The sequence below is a fragment of the Doryrhamphus excisus genome, linkage group LG8, assembly GCF_037039965.1.
Source record: "Doryrhamphus excisus strain RoL-2023G ecotype Guam linkage group LG8, RoL_Dexc_Guam_v1.1, whole genome shotgun sequence".
Classification (NCBI taxonomy): domain Eukaryota; kingdom Metazoa; phylum Chordata; class Actinopteri; order Syngnathiformes; family Syngnathidae; genus Doryrhamphus; species Doryrhamphus excisus.
Window position 1 is genome coordinate 13,457,766 of NC_136364.1, and position 24,414 is coordinate 13,482,179.

Consider the following 24,414-nt stretch of genomic DNA (forward strand, 5'->3'; position numbering starts at 1 on the left):
ACACACACACACAGCCACTCTTTCAGCTTGTCCAAATAGTCCATGGTAAAAAGCAACAAGCATGTAGGGAGGGGTCAGGTTGGGGAGGGGGCAAAAGAAATAGAACAAGGCACAAAATTGTCTGTAAAAGAAGAAACTGTACATAATATATACTGTAGGCCCCAGCAGTCCTGAAAGGGTTTCCATTGGACACTCGGCCTCTTCTTAACTATGGCCATGCCGGTCCTACTCCCAACTCCCCCCATAACCCCCCCCCCCCCCCCCCCCCCAAGAACAATGACCTTTTCCCAATCAGATGTTCGACCCAATGCTGCCGTAGCACCACCACCCTCCTCCATCTTTTTTATTTTAGATGTAATACTCCTTTTTCTCGTCTGTGTTGTTGTGTCCGCCCTCAGCATTGATGATGGCCGTGTCGGCATCGGCGGCGTCATCCGCCCCTTTGGCTTCGTGCGTGAAGTATGTGCCTGCAGACAAGAAAAACGTTTTTGGGGAAAATTAAGTTGGAGAAAAATGTTATAGACATAAAGTTAAAATATTTGACGTGGTTGACTTGGTGGTCTTTGTGGTCGGCGGTGAATGATGCATCACAATAGGTTGGCCCCTCCTCCCAGTGAATGAGACAATCTTTGGGGGAAGATGTTAGGACTTTATTATAAGAGTGGCTTCCAACAGTAGCCACGTATACATGGACCCAAATATTCCAATTCCATTTGGTTTATTTGCTCAAATGGAAAGAATGTAACCTTTGTATACACCTCATTCCGAAAGAAAAGTGCCAATCCAAATGAATATATAATCGGATTCACAGAGGTGGAATATTCCTTTCCCCAATCCGATTGAGGTATCTTGTACCCGCTCAATCGGAAAGTTGTCAGGCTGCGTTCTTCTTCGTGGTGTTTTTCTTCTTCTGTTGTTTATTGGTGGTTGGCAAGCAGCTTCCGGTGTGCATTAGCTGTGGAACATCTGTGGAACAGAAACTAAAACCTTCTATACGCCATTCACAAGTCCAGTTTTATTAAAAAATAAAATACATATCTATATTAAACATGTGCCAAGCTTAATTATAAAATATTAGCAAGATTGAACTTTATCTTTTCCTGTTCCTGGGTGCGTTCTTTCAGCGAATGCTGAGATATGACGTAACACGCAGCTCGAGATGTTCTTCGATTTAAAAAAATGGAGGCAAGCAATCCGCACTGGACTGCTGCGGAAAGTTTGTTTTTGATCTAAACTAAATTTCAAGACTGGACGAACGAAATCTCGCAATACGGAGTTTGAAAGAAAAACTCGAGGAAGTCGGTATCACGTGATGGTGGTGTTTACGCTTTACTGGGCATGCCCCATTGACTATTCTGGTTGATTATAGCGGCGCATGTAGACGCGCGATTGGAATATTCCTTTCCATGGATATCATTGCTTTCGGAAAGGTCATTTGGAAAGATTCCATTCGGAAAGAGAAAAACTCCTCATGTAAACGTGGCTAATGTCCCAATAACTCTTCCCCCAAGCACTGCCTGGTTTCACTAAGGAGTTTGCCACTCCAACAACCCTGTTGTGACACCCCCAGGGGGGACACCCACAAGGAACAGGAATCGGAAAACTCCCAGTTTTTAGAACCAAAGTAACCTTTTGGATGAAAGATGAAACATCTTCAACAAATGAGAGTCCGGTTGTCTCGATATTCAAATCCAAAGAACACCACGCAACCACGCTGCAACTGAGGGATGAGTTGATGATCAAGTAAGACCGGCCGTACGTTACCTTTGTGTCTGGCAAAGTATCGACCAAGAACAATGAGCGCACAGAGGATGGCGAACATCACTACTGCAACCACCCCGCCGATCACAGCGTGGTCAATTTTGGGTGGCGCCCCCTCGCCGGCTCTGGAGTCTGAAAACACAGTTACATATTGGTAACAAGCACTCGCTGGTCCAGGCAGGTCCACAGGCATTTGGCTGTGATGTTGCTTCTCCAGCATGTACCGCTACATTGGATGTAAAGATGAGGCAATAACAATGCATACCACATCATGTGGAGGCAGGCGGACAGGCAGGGTTATGGCGTGATACGCATTTATAACTGATTATTTTATCATGCAGTACGTTTAGAGTGATAAAAAAAACAACCTCTCATCTGCAGCACAAAGGAAGCTCAGCTCAAAGAAGTCCCAGCTTATGTTGTTGATTTAAAATACCAGCAACATAACAACCACTAGTTGTTCCCTGGGGGATGCTAAATGCTACAACGTCTTTAACGAAAGAGCCCACAAATAGAATATTAAAGCCTTTTGTTCCGTCACCGCGACAGACACTGCAGACCGATGAAGATATTTCAAAGTGACAATCACACTATGTGGTCTCACGTCTCAATCTGTCTCTTTTCAGAGCTTCAGCTACCTTCTGATTGTGTGTGAGGTCAGACTAATGAAACATTGATGCACATGTTAAGCAGCATCCGTCCTGAAGTATTTGCTTTGGAAGAAGTCCTTTGTCAGGTGGGCATTGTGAAGTGCAGCGTTGTTGTTGAAGAAAAAAGGTCTTCAGTCTGCAATATCTCCACATAAGCCATGTGCCGTTTTACGCCCCTGCACAACCTGAAGCTTCATTGTTCCATTGATGAAAAAAGCATTCAAAAGATCACGATGGTGCCCCCCTCCAAGAGGTCTACATGACATTTTTTAGAAGCAGAGAATATAACTGTCCCATGTTTGGTGGTCTCGTTTAAATTCCAAGCAGTGTTGAAGGAGATGAGGTCTTTGCAGATGCTGCCTGATTGTTATTGGACTGCATTCAGCACCAGTCACAACCTTCATGTGGTCCAGAGTCGTCCCGTGTCTTGAAAGACATCCAATGGCATTCTGTCACCAATTTTTTGGGGTCCACCGCTTGACTTTTTTTGATCCCAACCTCAGCAGCACTGGCCACTTGCTTATGCAGCTCAACAATCCCACCCGTTCAAAGAGACAAAGATTTCGTTTTTTGGGGTGGGTTCGACTTAGACGTACATAGATGAGTTAATGAACAGGCTGTTTCATATTAACGCCCTTTTGCAATAAATCGCTTACTCAAATTTGTCATTTCTTCACCTCCTTAAGATTCAACAGGGCAAAACAAGTCACGGCAACCCAAATCTGTCACGATCCTCAAGCTAGCCTGTGTGATAGTTTAGTTGGTTTCTGCTTCTATGCCTTGGTTCCTCTTCTATGCTCTTGTTTTGGTAGCATTTCCTGTTTAGCTCTGGGTTTTGTCTGCCTGCTTTGCTTTTCCCTTTTCACTCGCACCTGTTGCTATTTGTGTTGCCCTCCTATTTAGTTCAGGTGCGTGCACCCTAGTTTGTTGTTGCATTGTTTGCTGTAGCTCCCCATGCTACTACACTGCCGTGCTGCTGTATATCAGCCATTTTCTAATTAAATTGACTTTTTATCTGCACTTGGGTCTCCTGCTCTCTGCATACTGGGGCCGTGTCACAATGCCGAAGCCAAGATGTAACATAATGGCCTACTTGGGGGACCAGTCAGGACCCCTCTTTGCTGTGTTAGTGCTGGCATTGATAATCGTTCATCATAGTGTCTTAAAAGGACATTAAACTTCCCAACTGTAAGGTGTGCCTGGAAGCAAAAAAAAGAAGTCATTCTTCCCTTCTGCTGCTGAAAATATTGCCCATTACTGAGATGTCTTTGTGTGTAGCACGTTAATACCATTGGGTGTGGAATGTTTTAAGAAAGTTATTACACCATGAAACAGTAGACACTGACTGCAATTTTGTTGAGAGTTCACACACACACACACACTCACAGTAAAATATATTGTGCTTTGTAAGAGACCATTTCTGGAAGCTATATAGAGCTCAATCATGAGAAAGAGACACAAGTCTGCAGATAAATTGTGCCCATGCGGAGAAATGTGAGGCTGCCTCAGGTGTCACCAAGCATCACTCTCTCACATTTAAGGCACATTTATCCATGCGTCCCCCCTGAAAAAGAACAAGGCAACATTTGAAGCCTTTAAATTTCCAGGCCCAGAATAGTTCAGAGGCGTTTATCAATCGTCTGCAATCGGTGCACCACCCGACTGATGGAGAGGAGCGGCGGCCGAGCGGAATGGCTGCACTGTTCTTTGCTGCATGAGAGAGCAGCTCAATTTGCCACCAATCTCACTAGTCATGCTCTCAACTTGAATGATTGTTCTCGAGAGAGAGACCAGACCAGCACAGAGAGCAGGGAAGTGAAGAATATCTCGGTTAAGTTGCCTTTTGTTATAAAAACTAAATGTGTGGGTGGGGCACCAGCCCCTTTGGGTGGACGTCATACCAAGACAACTAGTGTACAGTTGAACGACATCGTGTTGTACTATCGCCGCCATACTTTATGGAACTGCTTAGAAATGAACGTGCCTAATGTGCTAAAAAGCCATCACCGACCGTGAGACTCAGGCAGGAGCGAGTGTGTGTTTACCGTGCTGAATGCCAGGAAGCACAGCCAAGTCCCCGAGGAGAGGTAAAGGTCCAAGCTGCACTTTAATGAACATCCACTTCCTAAAAAAGGCCTGTACACAGTTTGCAGCCCAACCCGGCACCACTTCACACCCCCGCCCTTGCTTCCTCCTCCTCCGACAGCCTCTACTTCCTGCCCTCACCTTGCCCCCTGCCGTCTTGCATTTGACTCAGCCGCCAGGAAACATGCCTCTGCACACCGAGGGATAGTTTTATTTAACAGGTGGGGAAAAAAAATGCCGGAATGAGTAAAAAAGATGTCAGCAAGAGACAAAAAATCCCATAACAACATCCGTTTGCACATTATACTCAGAATACGGCTTGGCTGTTGGCACTGCTTTCTGTACTGGGGGGGTGGTCGCCCCTCAGAAAAGCACTTCCATCATTTTGGATTGAAGGGCTGTTGGCAGAAAAAATGATACCAAAATCTAATTTTTATGCAAACATCAGCTGATAATTATCAGCCATCCTACATCTATACATTTGATTTCTTTGGATTAGTTTTCTTTGGATTTGTCCATCTAACAAAGTGTTAGTCAGTAAGTCAAATACAAATACATTGTTAACATTCAAGCACTTGGAATAATGTTGCTGAAGGCATAGATGATGGCTGGTCTTACGTTCTGTGGCGTTGCTTTGTTGCCACTCGTCTGTTTTATCCTGCAGTGCACCACCGGCTCGGCAGGGGCGGAGCTGCCAGCACACACCTGCCGCCAATCAACCTACGGCTTGTTAAGCATGGCCGAAGCGTGGTGTTGGTGTGTTACCTTGGATTTTAGCGTACCTGTGCTTGCGTGTACCTGTTCCTGCTCAGCTACACAGCAGTTCTTTGTCCTGTTTGGCTTTTCCAGCAGCACCTTGTGTTTTATATATACTGTAGTTACTGTGTCGTAGTTTCCTGTTCCCTTTTCCCTGGCAATGGGTTTGTTGTCGTATTTTCAACATCCCTGTATTTCTGTTCTCTTTGGACTCATTTTGTATTTTCCTCCTTCAGAGGTCAGTTTTTCTATAAAAAGGGACCTATTATGCTTTTCCCCTTTTATGACCTATAAAGGGGGGGGAGCCTGGAGGCAGCGGAATACATGAATAAGCATGAAACCCAAAGAAATATATAGCTGAATAGGTGCAGATTCTGGAAGATCTAGAAGGTTTTCTGTGCTGGTTATTGTGTGGAGCTCCTCTATAGGTGTCCATAAGTAAATACAAAGGGTCGGAATATGGTCATATGAATTCCCTAAGCAGTTTGGAATCAAAGGCTGGCTTGCACCAATCCTCAAACTCCAAGTGTCACGTGCTATGATTGTACACCGAGTTGGAGTTGGAGAAAGTCACTACTGTCTGTAATTAATTAATTAAGCCTGAGTATTATTGTGAGTGATATGATGTTGGCATAAAAAGCACAAAAGGCGTATTTGTCTGTTTTAAAAATGCAGTCACAGCCTTCTTTCTCCTTCAAGAATGATTTTGTGGGACTAGTAGTATATCTTTACCAAGTATGACATTGTGTCGACAGGTTTTTGTCACACAGCCAGGCTCAAGAGTGGATTCACAGAAGACGATTGGTACACGGACACCTACACTACTAGACGTTACACTGAAATATATTCCCGGGTTGAGTAGAATTTCCTGCATCCCTCCTCTAATAAGCAGAATTTGATGACGTCTGTAATGTGGCTGCTTGTCCGTAACGTGAGCACGGCTTCATCCGCTAGTGCTGACATGCCTGCAGCAATGACATCTTGACAGGATGTGTGCAGGCCATGGGGATTTATGATGGTGTTGGGGGGATAATAGGGATTTGCAAGTAATGCCCATGTCTGTGTGATGGGGGAAGCTGCTCGGCTCAACTCCCGGTACCACATGCTTTACTCTGTCACCTTTGTGCATTCCTACGTTTGTATACATGCAAAAACGGAAAAAAAGGCCAATGTGGCACTGACCTCTAACATACGTAGGTCGATTCAGCAATACGCTGAACTATACAGTCAACAAACGTCAATAATGTCATCTTTTTGTACCCCCAAAATGTCAAAAGCGTCAACGCTCATGAGTTGAAGAGTCACTTGTCACTCGGCAGAATTCCAAATGGCAATGATAAAACACCCCACATCATTATTCTAACTTATTCTAGTTTACCTTTTTACTTGAGCTTATTCAGTTTCCATGTGTTGCATTGTAAATATTGATAATTTGGACAAATGTGATGACAACCTGAGGCATAAATGCTTATTCTGGCTATTCAGCATAGCAACTCCCATAGGACAACGTCAAACAGAAACACTAAAATCTTTTGGATGCTGCTGGATGGTGTTTCCGTGGCAACTTGGGCCAACTGGAATCAGGACATTAGTCCTTAAACAGCAGTATAATGATTCTAAGAAAGGGTTACTTCTATACGTTATCGTCTCACTGTTTCCTTCAATGAAACAATAGAGCCTATCCCAGCTGACTTTTAGGCAACACTGGACTGGTGGCCATCCAATCGTAGGGCATTTGCATTTACTCATTTGCATGTACGATTCAGTTTTTAAAGGATCCTTTACAACGAATGAATACTTTTAATTAGTACATGCTTTTTATTGAACAGCGACGTCAAATGAAGGATTTGTTGAGAGAGTAGCGAACAGGTGGAGGAGATGCTAGAAGAGCGGAGGCTTACCCTGGAAAGGAGAGGAATGAAGATTAGCCACAGCAAGACGGAGTATATGTTTGTGAATGAGAGGGACCCGAGTGGAAGACTGAGGTTACAGGGAGAAGAGATACAGAAGGTGGAGAATTTTAGGTACCTCGGGTGAACAATCCAGAACAATAGAGGTAGTGAAAAGGAGGTGAAGAAGCATGTGCAGGAAGGATGGAACGGGTAGAGAAGAGTGTCAGGCGTGATGTGTGATAGAAGAGTTTCAGCTAAAATGAAAGGAAAGGTATACAAAACTGTGGTGAGACCAGCCATGTTGTTTGGTCTAGAGACAGGAAGCAGAACTGGAGATAGCAGAGATGAGGATGCTGAGGTTCTCATTGGGAGTGACCAGGATGGATAGGATCAGGAAGGAGTACATCACAGGGACATTACATGTTAGAGGCCTTGGAGATAAAGTCCTTTCGGGTTGGGAGATAGTAAATATATTAGTAGAAGGATCCTGCCAGGTAGGAGGCGTAGAGGAAGACCAAAGAGGAGGTTTATGGATGTAGTGAAGGAGGACATGAGGGACAGATGCAGAAGACAGGGTTGGATGGAGGCGGTTAATTTGCTGTGGCGACCCCTGGAGGGAAAAGCCCAAAGAGAAAGAAGAAGAAGAAGAAGACGTGTGAATGACTATCCTTGGTCAGTAACAGAGGGTTCACCTTGTCACATTAAACATCTGAATAACATCTGTTGGGTTTCAATAGTTTCCCTAATCACAGAACACTTGCGCTAAAGCCACAATGGATGTAATTACATGCTTATAATTGACAGGGCAAATCCTTCAACTTGCTCTTAATGGATTCTCCACATAGCCCGCAGTGGCGTGACAATGAAGCGTCACTACAGAATTAACTTCCGGCATGTCGATACTCATTTGGCGGTGTGGGATTGCAAACATCCGTGTCTTTTGTATTTGTTCCAAAAGGAACGAAAGCCCGAGATGAGGTGAGAGCATAGACAGGCACCTCTAACCAAATCATTTGCCGTGTTGTACTAAACCTTCATCACCGATATTGTGCGCCATTGGACTTTCATTGCCAGTGGATGGCCTGCTAAATAGATTTTCAGCCGCCTTTGAAATAACCCAAAAAATAATTTCATGAAGCACAAATGCCACCATGAATGTTGAGATTTAAGTGGGAATAAAAGTCAAGGTCTGATCATAAACGAAACGTCGAATGAATGAAAATTGGGTTGGTGAGCCTCGGGTTTATTGTGTCTTTTAAAAAATGCTCAGGACAAAAGCAAGCAGCATCCATCTTTATGCTCCAGGATCAAGTTTATGCGCTAGTTTTTCCTGTCCAAATTAGAAGCCGACACTGCCGTAATTATTACCAGTCGCTCCAAAAGAAAACAATATTACAATCATGAACCTCGAGGATGGGCTGGCATTACCAACCAGCTCACTGGGGGCCAATCAAAAAAAACAACTCACTTGCCCTCACACTGAAAACAGAGCAAAAATACACTACGGCGTTGGAAAAATCATTTTCAACTGGGAATCGTAGTAAAAAAAAGAGAGATGGGAAAGAATAATTACTCCTTGGAGAAAATTCATTGATTTTTCCATTGAAATCCTTGAAGAGACAATGATACATGTGAGAGTTCAAACGATTCAAGTCTAGGCTTTATGGTTAATTACGCATGCAAGCTAACGGCACTCGTAAAATAAAATAAGAACCGAGAGACTTCATAGTAGTGTAAACATGTCAGCAACTGATATACACAAACACGAATAAGCACCTGCTATATACGACCTGCTAGGTGCGACCTGTTAGATACGACCTGGTAGGTGTGACCTGTTAGATACGACCTGGTAGGTGCGACCTGTTAGATACGACCTGGTAGGTGCGACCGGCTGGGTACGACCTGCTAGGTGCGACCTGCTGGGTACGACCTGCTCGGTGTGACCTGCTAGGTATGACCTGCTAGGTTGGACCTGCTAGGTAGGACCTGCTCGGTGTGACCTGCTAGGTATGACCTGCTAGGTTGGACCTGCTAGGTAGGACCTGCTCGGTACGACCTGCTGGGTATGACCTGCTGGGTGCAACCTGCTAGGTATGACCTGCTAGGTACGACCTGCTCGGTACGACCTGCTAGGTAGGACCTGCGAGGTGCGACCTGCTAGGTGCGACCTGCTGGGTATGACCTGCTGGGTGCAACCTGCTCGGTGCGACCTGCTAGGTACGACCTGCTAGGCACGACCTGCTCGGTACGACCTGCAAGGTTTGACCTGCTTTGTAGGACCTGCTAGGTGCGACCTGCTAGGTGCGACCTGCTGGGTACAACCTGCTGGGTGCGACCTGCTAGGTACGACCTGCTAGGTACGACCTGCTTGGTACAACCTGCAAGGTTTGACCTGCTAGGTTTGACCTGCTAGGTACGACCTGCTAGTAGGACTTGTTAGGTGCGACCAGCTCGGTACGACCTGCAAGGTTCGACCTGCTAGGTACGACCTGCTAAGTACGACCTGCTCGGTATGACCTGCAAGGTTCGACCTGCTAGGTAGGACCTGCTAGGTAGGATTTGCTAGGTGCGACCAGCTCGGTACGACCAGCTCGGTATGACCTGCAAGGTTCGACCTGCTAGGTCGGACCTGCTAGGTGCGACCTGCTAGGTAGGACTTGTTAGGTGCGACCAGCTCGGTACGACCTGCAAGGTTTGACCTGCTAGGTATAAATACAGCTTTGATAGCTAAATTTGATAGATAAATTCATGAAAGGTTGGTTGGTTTAGGTGCAATCTTGCTAGCAGCAATATCCTTGCCCAAGGAGCCCTTTTTGTGCAAAGCAATGACGACTGCATATGTCTCCTTGCAGGTAACCATGGTTAGCAGAGGAAAAACAAAGATTTCAAGCACTGCCCCCGTTTTTAAAGGCTCCAGTTTATTATGTAACTTTGTCCTTGCCAACAGTCACACCTCTGTAAACCAGAGAATCACTAACTCTTTTGGGATTAAGTTAATTTTCAAGAGGGACTTTCAATTCATCTTATCGATCTTCATAAAAACTGAGGCACCACGTTTGTGAAAATTAATAATTGTGTCATTCATTAGAACATTTGTCAATTTTGAGTAAATACGTTTTCAATGGAAAAGAAAAACATGTGACCAAATCTGCGCTTGTCATGAGTTGTTGGGTGAGATTTGCGGGGATGCATGGCATTGCCTGCCTCACATACTTCTCGAAAGAAAGAAAAATCCCCGAAGGCTTAGCCGAGCAAGGGATGAGGAGTGCATTAAAGTTTGCATGATACATTCTAAAAGCTGCAGCGTCATGGCTGCTCTCATGCATTTGTTTACATTTCTATTGGGCAGCTCATTCCCAGCACGTTTTTTTTCAACTCGGAAACTGTTGACCTCGGAAACATGCTGACGACCTGTGAATTCACTCAAGTTCCTTGGGATGAGGCTGAAGCAAGGTCGGATGATACTGTAGGCATGGTCCCAGGCTGCCAATGTGAGGAAAATGTCATCTGTTCAATCAACTTGAAAACCTAAACCTAATCATAATCGTAATTCCTTGTTCACTATCTCTCTCCTCCGGCGGCTCTCGATGAGCTGGCAAAAAGTGGAGGGTATCTAGTGAGGGCTTAGCCGGGATATGATGTCCCTGCCTTGGATCATCTCAGAGCATCTGATGACTTGGAGCATTATCACCCCAGACTCCCTTTTTCCCCTCTTCTGTTCCTGAGCCAGGAATCCGCAGCCATTTTTTTTCCTTTCTTGTCATCGCGACTTCCACATATCGTGAAACCTCGAATACTGAACACCCATCCCAGGTCGGATCATTGGTAAAAATATAGCTTGGTGCGAGACTATGAAGACATGTCAAAGGTGGAATGGAAGGACTTTTATTAAGGATGGTTGTGAATCTCGTGCAATATACTGTGCAATGTTGTTTACACTTTTTAAATGAGAACGGCAGAGGAGTAGTTCACACCAGAGAAATCGCTTACGCAGATCGCTGTGAGGACTTTGTTTGATTAGGTCCGCGAGGCGGGCCAACTCAATGCTATTAGTTCAACAGGCCAGATGAAACTGAAACGCAGGCCAGTTTTGGCCCCCGGGTCTGAGTTTGACACATTTTATATAAATAGCTTATTTTCTATGATTATATCTACTAAATTGGATAATACTAATGTAAAAGTGACTCTAGGGATTTAGGAGATGGTAAACAGGTTTTTGATGTCATGACTGAAAATCCTACTTATCATGGTTGGGTCTGAAATGAAGGATGACTGTACTTAATTATGGGCCTGCAAAGCCAATCTGATGCTGCAAAAGAGTGTAGAGCATATTTATTATCATTCCAATGATTTTAGTGAAGTAATGGTCACTATGATCATAAACAACTTTTAGTTTTATACTTCCATGAATTATGTTTGATTATTATTATTCCAGGTTCTGCCCAGGCTGCATGGTGGTCGACTGGTTCGCGTGCAGACCTCACAGCTAGGAGACTAGGGTTCAATTCCACCCTCGGTCATCTCTGTGTGGAGTTTGCATGTTTTCCCCGTGCATGCGTGGGTTTTCTCCGGGTACTCCGGTTTCCTCCCACATTCCAAAAACATGCTAGGTTAATTGGCGACTCCAAATTGTCCATAGGTATGAATGTGAGTGTGAATGGTTGTTTGTCTATATGTGCCCTGTGATTGGCTGGCGACCAGTCTGGGGTGTACCCCGCCTCTCGCCCAAAGACAGCTGGGATAGGCTCCAGCACCCCCCTAACCCTGGTGAGGAAAAGCGGTAGAAAATGAATGAGGTTCTGTCCATGGCAAATTCAGTGTTGTTGTCTCTTAATGTCGAGAGTACGTCTCAAGGAGCCTTCAAACACGTGAAACCAAAGCATGCTCAGAGAGGGGGACTTATTTCTCTCCCAAAAGGTTTGCACACATGCATAGAAATAAGACACTAAAACGCCATTTGTGACTCTTCAAAACCTGACAATTTAAACTCTTTTGAAAAGTTTCTGAACATGAAATAACACAGCAAATGTTTATTTGCTGTTTGCTCCCGCACCCCCGAGAGAAGAAAAGGAGCCTTGTCACCGAAATTCAAAGTTAAGCTTGATGACACGGCAAATGACACTTGACACCAACTAAAAGGCCTCTTTGTGTGTGACATGTCATCCTTTTGTGTCTGTACGCCTGACAATTACTGGAGTTTGCCTCAACAAAAACATCTTTGCACCCTCCACAGTTTGGTGCTCTTTGATTACAAACAGACATAAATCCCAGCTGGATGCACGTTTAACAAAATTGTGCTTTATATGGACGACAGTATAGCTACGGTATACTGCACTGTTATGCTGATTAAGGTGCCGCAAAGCAATCAACCACAAGCCAGCTTAGTGACAGGATGTTCAGAGGAGCCGTGAACTGCGAGAAGGCTCAATTACAACCCCCACCCCCCACAATGTGTTGAATTCATTGTCTTTCAGAATGTTATATCCCAAAAAATAGATGCTTATTAACTCATTCAATCCCGGCCATTTTAGAAAAGACATCCGCTGCAGTGCGGCCCATTTCAGTTAATTTTGACTGATCTTTCAAGGCGTTGTGCTCTATGGTGCGATACTGTAAACATGGAACCTACCAAAGGAAAGATTAGACTTTCATCAACTTTTTCTGTTCTTTAGTAACATCAGTAAGTTTTGGAAAAATATCAGTTCCCAACTAAAAAGAGACCTTTTTGACACAAATATTTCATTGTTTTTTTTTTTTTTTTGCTTTTTTTAGTGGACATTTTAATGCCTTAAAATTGCCCTACATTGGTCGTGCATCATCACCTCTTTTTGCCTCACGCAAAAATAACATGCCACAGGGCCAAATGAAGTAGCAAGTGCCAGCAATTTCATACAGAGGGTGAACTCGTGAGCTCTCTTCCCCATACATTCCAGATTGTATTTGCCAATAAGTCTTTAATATTCGTTGTTATATTAATATTCATTGTATTCATTTATTCAGGGCAATGCATATTAATGGGCATCTGCAAAACAATACAGATGCAAATATGTCAGATTATAGTACAAGTGCTAGTTCCCATCAGTCAGATAACAGATTAATTAATAACAACAATATAAAAACAATGCACAATAAACAATACATGACTAAAATAAACACAGAACATTAAAAGGTATCCATTTCATTTGTCATTTAGAATTATTTTGCATTATTTTCTGTCAGTAAAATTATAATTATTTGCTACAAAATGTATATTTGTTAATGTTTGAGTGTCTGAAACGGATTTATGGCAAATGGCAGGAAAAATGGTTTTTGTCAGACGATTTAGAATGAATGAAATACTATCACTGTACCAATATTTAAATTCACTTTAAAATGACATTGAAAAAAGATTGTATTCAATAAAAAAAAGAACAGCTAGAGCAATGTGTGTGGGTTTTTTTAATGCAGAATTCCATTTGTTAAAAAAAAAAAGACCTTCATAAGCATGATACAGTTTTGGTATACTTCATTATGGCCTGCCTGCAATGCATGAATGCTGCCCAGCTTATTATTATTATTATCCCTCATACGTATTATAATGGCAGTGATTTTAGTGACGCAGAGGTCAGTCTTCTTCCTGTTATGTATACATTATTATTTATTATTAGTTTTACATTTCCTTTATTTGCCATGAGCAATTCTCGAAATGGCTTGTTCCACTTGACCATGAAGAACACTGTGTGGGATGTCCATGTTATAACAGTGAAAAAAGTACAAAAAAAGATTTCATCTGTACAAGTTGGCGTTACGCAACACGCCTTTGGAAGGGTTAATACACAAAGTAATAGGTAGGCCTTTATTTGTGCCACATTTGTATTTGAACCCACTTGTCCTTCGTCCTTAGAAGCAACTTAAAGAAAAAACCGTTGTTACTCGCCCATTCCAAAGCAGCACTTGAAGCATAGAGGTTTTTTTTTTTTTTTTTTTTTTTTTTGGAAATGTCACATCCTGGCATATTCAAATGCCACCTCTTCCAGGGTGTCCTCATCGCATGTAACCTTGGTGCTGCTTTTCAAACACAGTTGATATTGAAATCCATTTAGAGGCGAATCAAAAGTATAACATTGTGTGTACAGCAGGTTGGCCAATGATCTGACGTTGCATTCATGTCCTGCGTCTGTGCATAAATGCTTATTGATGCTTTTTATTGCTTTCTGTGGCCCTTACAAAGAGAAAATGTGAATTGGCATTTGTAGGAGAGATGTAAAGGGCTTTCTCATGTGATGGAAGGGTGGGGTGAGATACAGCTGCAGATGCTGATAAGAAAGCACCAGGCCTCGAACATGCAACTCGGGTGCACTGACAGCGCTGGCAGACAGCACCCTGCTACCTGTCCTCAATGTCACCCATCAGCGCCTATCTGATTTCAACTGGCTGTCCGCAGTCTCTCTGCTGCCGTCAGACAATCATACACTCAACACACACACATTTGGTGGAGAAGGGACGTGGGGGGAAGTGTACAGTACCTTGCGTGTTGCCTGGATTGGTGGTGGGTGTGGGGATAGTAGTGGGAGCATCTAGATGAAGAGAGTAAAGAAAAATAAAGAACACACATAAGAAATAAGAAAGACAAGAGTAAAGAAGACAAAGATCACCGACGATGATGAGAGGCTACTCGAGTAACAACGTGCACGTTTTCGAGAGGCGCTAATGTGCACGGGGGCGTACAAGCCACGGCTATTGTGGGCGGTGAACATGTACAGTGGACCCCGCCCCCACGCATTCAGCATTCACCAACCTACACATTCGACAATTTTCGGTCAAAATTGTATTGGACTTTTTAAAATAGGCTGTTTTTTTCCCGTAATCTCATTTCCCTGGGGGGGTGTCACGAGATGGAAACATTTGGCGATAATACGTAAATAAATTCATTCATCACACAATAAATCTGTGGTTTTCTTCTGTCATGGCCCCCCAGGGGATAGAGTTTGTTTCCTGGACAGACTGAAGTGAAACTGAAAGCAGGAAAATGCAACATAACGGAGAACAGGGAACCTTACAGGCGTACTCAGGAGTCAAACTGCATGTTGAGTACAACAAATGTGTACACGTTGGCAGGTCTGCACTAACACGCTCCCCCAACAGTTCACCACGCCCCCCGGGGACCCTGCCCACCTATTTAATAAATGTTAAATGAACGGGATAATATATTCCCATGTGCATGTTTGTTTATTATTATTAAACAGAGTTCACTCATTGTGTATTGGCTCAGCACCTACACGCTTCATAGAACAATGGCGAACAGGGAAAGACCTCCAGTTAGTCACACACTCGCTTTATAATGTAATAATACCGCAATTGTACTTGTAATTATACATTATAATTATAATGTAATAATACCGCAATTGTACTTGTAATTATACATTATAATTATAATGTAATAATACCGGAACAATGTACGGCAATTAACCACCACACAGAAGCAAAAACATATTTTAAATGTTGAATTATGATATTTTTTCCTACTAAAACAGAAAACAAATGTCATTTACAATAACTCAGCAATACTTAATACATATGTAAAAATACAGGAATTTAAATGTTATTTACTCGTTTTTTTTCTCTGTATTTTCAGCAGAAAACACATCCCATTCATCATAAGTTGGTAATGATCAGGACCATGCAGCCCCCGCCCCCAGAATGTCGATAACAACAGACTGCAACAAAAGGCCAGAAGAATCGACAGTGACCCCGCACATCTGGGACACTTCCCTAAGCTAACCACTCAACCACCATGCAGCCGAAACAGAATTAATAGACTAAAAAACGTTTTGTGTCCCAAAGCTGTCAAACGTCTCCTCCACCCCCCCCCAGGAATATCACACAGACACCCTTACTTGTGCAAGTTCCCCCATGTGCAATATCACTTCTCACTTGATACTTTTACACCTCAACCTTTTGGATGTATATTTCATACATTTAGATTGATATTTTAACATTTTAACGGCTGTCAATATGTGATTCACGTGGACAGTAGTCGCTCTACTGGATCCCATTTGAGGTGGTGTACCTAATCCAGTGTCCATTTGATAGCGGCCCAAAATGCCATCTGTAGAGCCAGAATGCATGGCAGGAATACGTAGGATTATGCCAACATCACATCATGTTGCGCGGTCGTATTTCCGCCTGTCTATACATTTTCAAATGAACAATGCATAATAAGGACTTGCCGTCACGGGGAGATATCACTATTTTCCACCATCTTGCTGGATAATTAAGTCAAAGCGCAAATTAAACCACTGCGGTGGTCCAATCTGCGGCGCAGCAGAGAGCAGTCCTCCGCCACACGCACCCCGCACTGATTAGGCCTGTCGCGATAGCAAACATCATCATCAGAAAGACGAACAGAAGGGTGATTCAGGTATGCGGCGAGGCTAAGGAGGGCTGTGAGGTGCCTCATCAAGAGGATATATGGCGGGGGGAAGATATTGCGACCCCTTGCTGCGGCAGAGTCGCAGCGGGGGAAATTGGCTGGCGATGTGTGTGTTTGTGTGTGTGTGTGTGCGGTTACTGTCTGCATTCCATCAAAAGGCAGCAGTGGGGGAGCAAATAGTTCCAAACTAATGATAAAACATCAAGGATGGTGTAATGCTGCCGCCGGGGATGGAGTGCACGGCGAAGGAGGCGCTGATGGCGGTCAAGGGGGTGGCGGTGTCGGGAGAGATTCCCCTCTGACAGCATTTGAAGAGGAGGGTTGGCTCCATTCCACTCCGTGTGACCGAAGGGGGTCTGATAGCAGAAATGTCAGAGGGGGAAATTTGCCATTCAGGTGTCGAGGTCTTTATAAAGGCCGGGATGGGATGGGCACGTATAATATCAAGGCAAACTAGAATTCTCCATGGGCAATTTCCCAGCCTGGATGACTGCAGCCTGTGCATTATTAAGGCTGAAATACGAGGCCATATTTCTTGCCTGCATTTGTATTGCCGAGAAATCAGATAACATCAAATTTCACCATAAAGAGAAGCAGTGATACAAAAGCGGCTAAATTGTTTACCTGCTGCATGCCTGCTTAAACCATGTCAACACTGCTGATATTTCACTTTACTTCTCTTCTTGTGCTTCAGACTTTATATTGACAAGCAACAAGAACTCGGGGTTCCACCTTTCCTAGCAATATCAATGCATGAATGGCCCTTAGAACGCTTTTCATGAATAAGGAGGCAATGTTTCCTGCAGTAGCGGTACAGAAAATGGATGGATGGAAGGATATTTGTTGTTTTCTTTGTTTCTCACAATATTATAAAACAATAATACAGCTTTTTTCTTGTTTTTGCTGTTATCGGTTTGTATTTCATTCATTCATTTTCTACCGCTTATCCTCACGAGGGTTGCGGGGGGTGCAGAGGCGAGAGGCGGGGTACACCCTGGACTGGTGGCCAGCCAATCACAGGGCACATATAGACAAACAACCATTCACACTCACATTCATACCTATGGACAATTCGGAGTCGCCAATTAACCTAGCATGTTTTAGGGATGGGGGAGAAAACCGGAAAACCCACGCATGCACGGGGAGAACTCCACACAGAGATGGCCATGGGTGGGATTGAACTCAGGTCTCCTAGCTGTGAGGTCTGCATGCTAACCACTCGACCGCCGTGCAGCTTTGTATTTATTTTTTTACATTTTCTTACACATCTAACTTACATATACTTCTTATACTTCTGCCGTGGGCTAATAAAAACCAGCCATGACTGCAAATAGTCCCCGGCCCACACTTTAGACCCCTGATCTACGTATCTTGAGTATGTGTGCTGATGTGTTGTAATGTGTTTTTCTTGCCCAACAGACTTCTGGCCCATACAGGATTTACAGGTCAAAATGAGTCAATGGCGGAAAAAACCATGGCAGTGAAGGTAGCATCAACCAGGTCATCAAGCAGGAGGAGGAGGAGGAAGAGCAAAGGTCTTTAGAACAGCCGCACACAATATACACAATATACACATTTAACAGGTGGGGGGAAGCAGGGGTGTCGAGCTAGTACCTGGGGGGCCGCTTCATCCTCCCATTTATTGTATTTTAAGAACTGATGTGAATGTATATAAATATAGAAATATTGAATTGCTGTACATTAATAGAATACTGATATTTTGATTAAAGATAGGCGAGGATGAACACACACATTATTCTTTTGTCCACTAATAGAAAACATGTCCAACATCCAAGACGACGGTCCAAGGTTATCCCATCCATGGACACAAACACACTAATTAAACCGTTGCAGTGAGTGTGATTACTCAGGGACAACAAAACCCCTTCCACGAACCCCAACACCATCCGAGATGGCATTAAATCCTCCGGAAAGAGGCGTGGGAGCCACAGACATAATTATAACTGGTTATGAGCACCTTTTACCAATCTCCTGTGTTTCATTAGCGCCAGCTGAAGTTGTAGCGCTCCAACGTTGATTCACAAGAGATGGGCTCTTTCATGAAAATTGCTAAAATATGTGGAGAGGAAGTCGTCACTAATTGAAGAGACAACAAGGATGACGCAGATTGTTTTGTTTTTTTTTGCTCTACCAAGAACACCTGCTCACTCCATCTTTGAACCATACACTGACTTACACCGTAATTGTTTATCATGAATTCATCAGCTGTCCTTACATCCTTTTGCAAACTAGAATCCATAGAAGCTCCCCATAGAAACTGCAAATGAATGTTGCCAGAGTCCACCCAATCCCGGAGAACAGAGATACATGTCAGGCAGGCATTGTGGACAGCAGAGTTGTCCACACAACCACACAGAAGAAGGCTTTGGTGGATCTCCTAGTGGATCTCCATGCTAGTAACTTTGGAAGCCATCAGGGCCGTCTAGGGTATTTGTTTTGATGTCTTATGGTTATTGAACTGCACTCAGCACCAGAGGATGGTCCCGTGTTTCGACGGACAGCCATTGGGAACCTATGACTCAGGGCTGGTGGCAATGTTTGGGTCTACCACTTGACTTTGTTATTCCACAACTCTCAGAATGCTTCAAATGACCGTTTTACAGCATCCAACCTCAGCAGTACAGGGACGCTGCATGCGAGAGGCCAGTTTGACAGTTTGAATGCCCGACAGAAAATGAGTTATGGGTTATGCATTAAATGGGACCTAATATGCTCCTTTCCGGCCCTTTGTATTGAGTCATGGACTCCGATAGAGCAGCTACACACAATAACCAGTACAGAAAGCGTTCCAGATCTTCCAGAATCTGTTTTTCCTAGGCTTTCAGACTGCCTCCGGGCACGCCCACTCTGTTGTGATTGGTCACACTCCCATGGTGAAACCTCCACCGTGCAGCAGAGCAGAAGTCTACAGCTTGTATTTGGCCCAAATAAGGAAGTCCGGCTCACTGTGACATCACAGCAAGAAGGTCTCTGCAACCGAGCGTACAGAGCCATCCTAAACATCTTCCAGCGCTCACTTCCAAATGTGCTGAAATTTTGACATGGTTTAACATAATAGTACAACATTCCAACTACATTTATAGGTCAGAAACATGGAAGGAGCATCGTAAGTCTCTTTTAAATCATGAAAAACATTTCTACAATATGGATATGCATCTTAAATATTTGTGTCTGCATTTGAAAAGGGAAATAGTACAAAGTAAAAATGAAATAGCTTGTAGTCCCAACTATACATGTCTAGTTTGGACTACAAACTAATTGCACATAAGCTAGTTGTAGTCCCAACTAGACATGTATAGTTAGGAATACAAGCTATTTCAAGGGTTACGTTTCTTTCATTTACAGATGCTAACAAATTCTTCTGAAAATCTTCACACTAAAAACCTGTCAAAAAAAAAAGGCACAGTTGCCGTGATGGCCCAGACGTTAAAAAACCTTTTCAGTTATGTGCACAAATGCACATTTTCTACAGCTGTCATCGTAATTTGCTCCCGGGACAGATAAACAAACCGTAACATGGCTGCTTTTTGACAATGGCTGTCAAGTCGACTTAAACAAGACAGGCTGAGTAGAAATCAGAACAATATTGTTGTGAAAGCTGCAATCAGACAATCAGATCTTGGGCCTGTTTTCTCCAACTCTGAAGACCACACAACCCGTTAACACCCCCCCCACCCCCGCCCGACCCCCTCGTTGGAGCACAGTTTGAATAGGAGTGACCATGCTTGGAGTCTAAATCCAACAAAAAAAGATACAATTCCACAATCCGCCACGGTTTGGAACACTTAAGTATGAGAGGCTGCCAGTCTTATGTTTATTCAACACAACGTGAAAGGAAAAGAGGCTTTGAGAAACAAAGGCAGTTTTTCGAGAAGACAAAACACAATGTCTGGAGGAACTCTGCTGTGTGAGCTTGTACGGGCATTTGTCATTCCGTATAAGACACGTTCCCCGAACCTGCAGAGCTCTTTACAAGGATCTTCACTTCTATGTACAGTACATTTTGGATGTGTTACTTTCAAATGAAATGGATATTGGATACGTGACTGAGCTAGAGTGATGATAAAGTGAATCTTGGATAACGTTTGGTCTTTTCTGAATTGATGATTTCATCTTGGATATTGGAAGAAAATAAAAGGACACAAAATATTGTGATATTTCCTGTAATTGAATCCTGAAAAATGATTTGCCGTGTGAGTCCTTATTGATGTGCTGTTTGCAAAACTCAACCACCATTTCTGCTCCACAGATAATATTGATAAAGTTTAGGAACCGAGGAAATTCAATAGCAGTTGTATACGAGGGAGGTCAGGGGACACCCGACTCACAAGACGAGATGATGCACGAGATTGGGTCGACAAGAACAAGATATTATTAATATTCATTTTCATACAATGTAATAATATGACTGGACAAACAAACTTTTATTTAACCAAGTCAAAAAAATGTTTGATTGACCTACAAATTGACACGCAAATAAATACATACCACTGTTATGATAATATATAATATTGATAAAGGTCACTGGTGTCCCTTGATAGTTATAATTATAAAAAACTATTTATAAAGAAAAACATTCATATACTGTAATTAAAGACAAATGGAGGGATGTTAAGGGAAAAATGTTGTAATCCTACAAAAAAAGCATAATTTTATAACAATAAGATTGTGATATAATAAGATAGGGTAGAAGATGGGCGGACGTTAAGGGAAAAATTTTCATTCATTCATTCATTTTCTACTGCTTATCCTCATGAGGGTCGCAGAGGTGCTGGAGCCTATCCCAGCTGTCTTCGGGCAAGAGGCGGGGTACACCCTGGACTGGTGGCCAGCCAATCACAGGGCACATATAGACAAACAACCATTCACACTCACATTCATACCTATGGACAATATGGAGTTGCCAATTATTCTAGCATGTTTTTGGAATGTGGGAGGAAACCGGAGTACCCGGAGAAAACCCACGCATGCGTGGGTAGAACATGCAAACAGAGATGGCTGAGGGTCGGATTGAACTCATGTCTCCTCACTGTGTGGTCTGCGCAATTGAGAAATAATAAGAAAAAATATAATATATTTGCAAAAAGAAAATTGACAAAGATTATTTAGGAGGAAAGTTTGAATAAAAAAAATGGCAAAAATGTAAAAAGACAAAAGTTCATACTAATAATAGTTTTTTTCACAAAGCTGAGATGCAATACTTTCTATAATATACGCGGCCCTTGCTGGCACAGGTTTGGACACCCCTGGTGCAAACGTTTTCTGTGGTGGTAAAGAGTCCTGGAGTGTACTAGTAGGTACTAGAGATAGTACTCACCATAAACGTAGAGCATGTAGTCACCGTAGGCCTCGCCCACAGCATTGGAGGCCACGCAGCGATACGTGCCGTTGAAGGACTTATTGAGGTTCTCGATGTAAAGGTCCGCGCCCGTGACCACGGCATGAGGCGGCACGTCCTCGTCCACCCTCAGCCAACTGATCTGATGAGGACTGAAAATATGCACACGCATGTGTCACACAGCTACACACATCTCTGAAGTAAAGGTCAAAACTAAGGCCGTGGGAGAAGGGCCCGGTCATGAAGACGTTGAAGGTTCAAGCAGGAGAACATTTCAATGTGAACTCACTGTGGTTTTCCTTCTGCGATACACGTCAGGTCAAGATTGTCTCCCTCTCGAGTTAATCCTTCAGGATACGTCACCACAATCTTCACTTCTGGTTTATCTGAAATAACGGAGAGCAGATATTGACGGCGCTCTTGTGGCATAAACTCTTCGCCACGCTGGCCTTTTTTTTTCACCCTGTGCTAGCCGCAGTCAAAGCTAAAATAAAACTGATGATTGCACCCTATAAAGTTGGGGAGACTCTCCAAGAATAGGCAGGATAAAAAAAGGATTATCCAACGTGCACATTTGACATCTACTCAGCCTATAGTAGCTTTACAGCAAAATGATTTCTCTCCCCTTATCAATGTCCGCCAAAGATGACCAAAATGTCAAGCAGTTCCAAACAAGCTTTCTGTTTTTCATTGAAAGGTCAGAGAAAAAAGCCCGAAATGATATTCCACGTGGTCTTAACCTTTCTGAGTGGCTAGCAGCCTAAATGAGCTCCTCAGACATGGATCTATTGGTACTGGTGGCTGTCAATCAGAGACTAAGGGCAGCACCACTTGTTGGCTGGTGGGAGGGATTTATGCAAATGATCTTGTCTGTGGGTGGAGTCATGCAGCAAGCACATGGCAGACTGTGCAGGTTTTCCAGGAAGCCACTGACCACTTGTATAGAGTCATGATCCGTGTGTGAGAAGAGAGATGGTACGTATTTTATAGTTAATACAGACGCCCTTGTCCACGTGAGTCCAGGGGGGGCAACAATGCACATTATGGCCGTTTTTCTTTAGCCTCGTGGGCAGTTAGATTGAGGTCCATGCAACTTTGCCTAGCAACAAGTGGGTTCTTGAATTGGGGTGCGTTTTTTTATTTATATGCCTCAAATGTCGGAGAGAAAACAATTTTCTATACATGCCGTGACCGTGCACTAACAAACATTCATGGCAACATGTACACTTACAGTATTTTGTTGTATTTTCATCATTTTAAACATAACTAGGAATTCTTCCCTGGATGCATCGGTTTCACATCTAGTGCTACTAATGTCTGTTTCCTCCACCAATCACGGCAGAGTCTGCTGCTGAATACCTTCGCATGAATGCGGGTCCACAACCTAATCTTTTTCAGCCCAAATATACGGCGGATGAGCGACAGGTTTTAGAGGCTGATGGGGGGGGCATTCAGGGATGGGTCCACTCACATAGCACTTCTAAGCTCCGCTGTGCCAGCAGGTCATTGGCAGCCGGATGGTCAACGATGCAGTCCACCGGCACGCCGTCATCCTCTTTACTGACAGGGAATCGTACCCGACTGGTGACGGTAAACATCCTGTCATACGTCTCTTCCACTGTTGTTTCTCCTGGAAAAAAAAACACCCAAAAGCACCCATGAAGGATTTGCGAGGTTAACGGCCAAGAAGAGCTGAAACATTCCTTTTAAATCCTGTGGCAGCACAAACAGCATAATGAAGCAGATCATTACCAGGACATTACCTGTCATAACGCCGTGCTCTCAAAAAAGGCATTTACATTTCATTTATGATTCCGGAGCGCTGCCCATGGAGGTGAGGATTTAGACAAGCCCGGGGCTGGTGATTCTTAAAGGGCCAGCAAGGAGCATGTGGGTCACATAAGCCTGATAATGATTGCTCTTGCAGCTTAAGGGTGGAGCGTTGTCGGGGCGAACCTGGCAGTAATCTGCTGTCCACTCGGCCCCCGGGCTGTCAGAGGGGGCCTTCATTTGAAGAGCATTACAATGCCACGGGGGCATGGCATTAGCCGCTGTGCCGAGTCTGATGGTTTACTCGCACTTAATGAAGTGGGGAAATAATTACGGCCCCACTCTGACCTGCAGCTCACTTCCATTTCAGCCTTGTCACAAGGGAGCATCATTGGACTCTGGGGAGGCAAAACACTGGTACTACACTTGATTATCGCTGCATGTGTCCCTTGGATGGATATTAACTTCATGTAACATACACCTGCCCTCTGTAGACCTGCCCACAACCACAAGTCCAGGGATTTGGAAGTGGTCAGTCAGGGATTTATCACTAAGACCATTCAAATACAGTTCACCCTTACTTTTTAAATGCTTCAGTTTGTGGATGATTTGGTTTTCAACAAAATTTAGTTTCAGTTTTCCTACACTGCATTGGTTATCGTACAACTTTGCGTTAACTGTATTCCGTGGAAAAGAGTGCCTAAGGAGTGACTCACAGTCCATGTGTTT

General features: G+C 43.7%; 1 protein-coding gene across 3 annotated transcripts in view; it reads right to left on the bottom strand.

The window, feature by feature from the left end:
- Positions 1–279: 279 nt before the first annotated feature.
- cadm1b (cell adhesion molecule 1b) overlaps positions 280–24,414 on the bottom strand; it is a 166,771-nt gene continuing 142,636 nt past the window's right edge. For 2 of the 3 annotated variants that reach the window (XM_058080345.2, XM_058080344.2), the window contains 6 exons: positions 23,387–23,545; positions 22,205–22,301; positions 21,895–22,067; positions 14,650–14,700; positions 1,765–1,893; positions 281–467 (listed from right to left, as the gene is read on the bottom strand). In XM_058080345.2, the coding sequence (XP_057936328.2) occupies positions 349–467; positions 1,765–1,893; positions 14,650–14,700; positions 21,895–22,067; positions 22,205–22,301; positions 23,387–23,545 (728 nt within the window). In that variant the 3' untranslated portion in view covers positions 281–348. Of the gene's footprint in view, positions 468–1,764; positions 1,894–14,649; positions 14,701–21,894; positions 22,068–22,204; positions 22,302–23,386; positions 23,546–24,414 lie in introns of all 3 variants that reach the window. The other variant, XM_058080346.2, reaches the window with a different exon arrangement.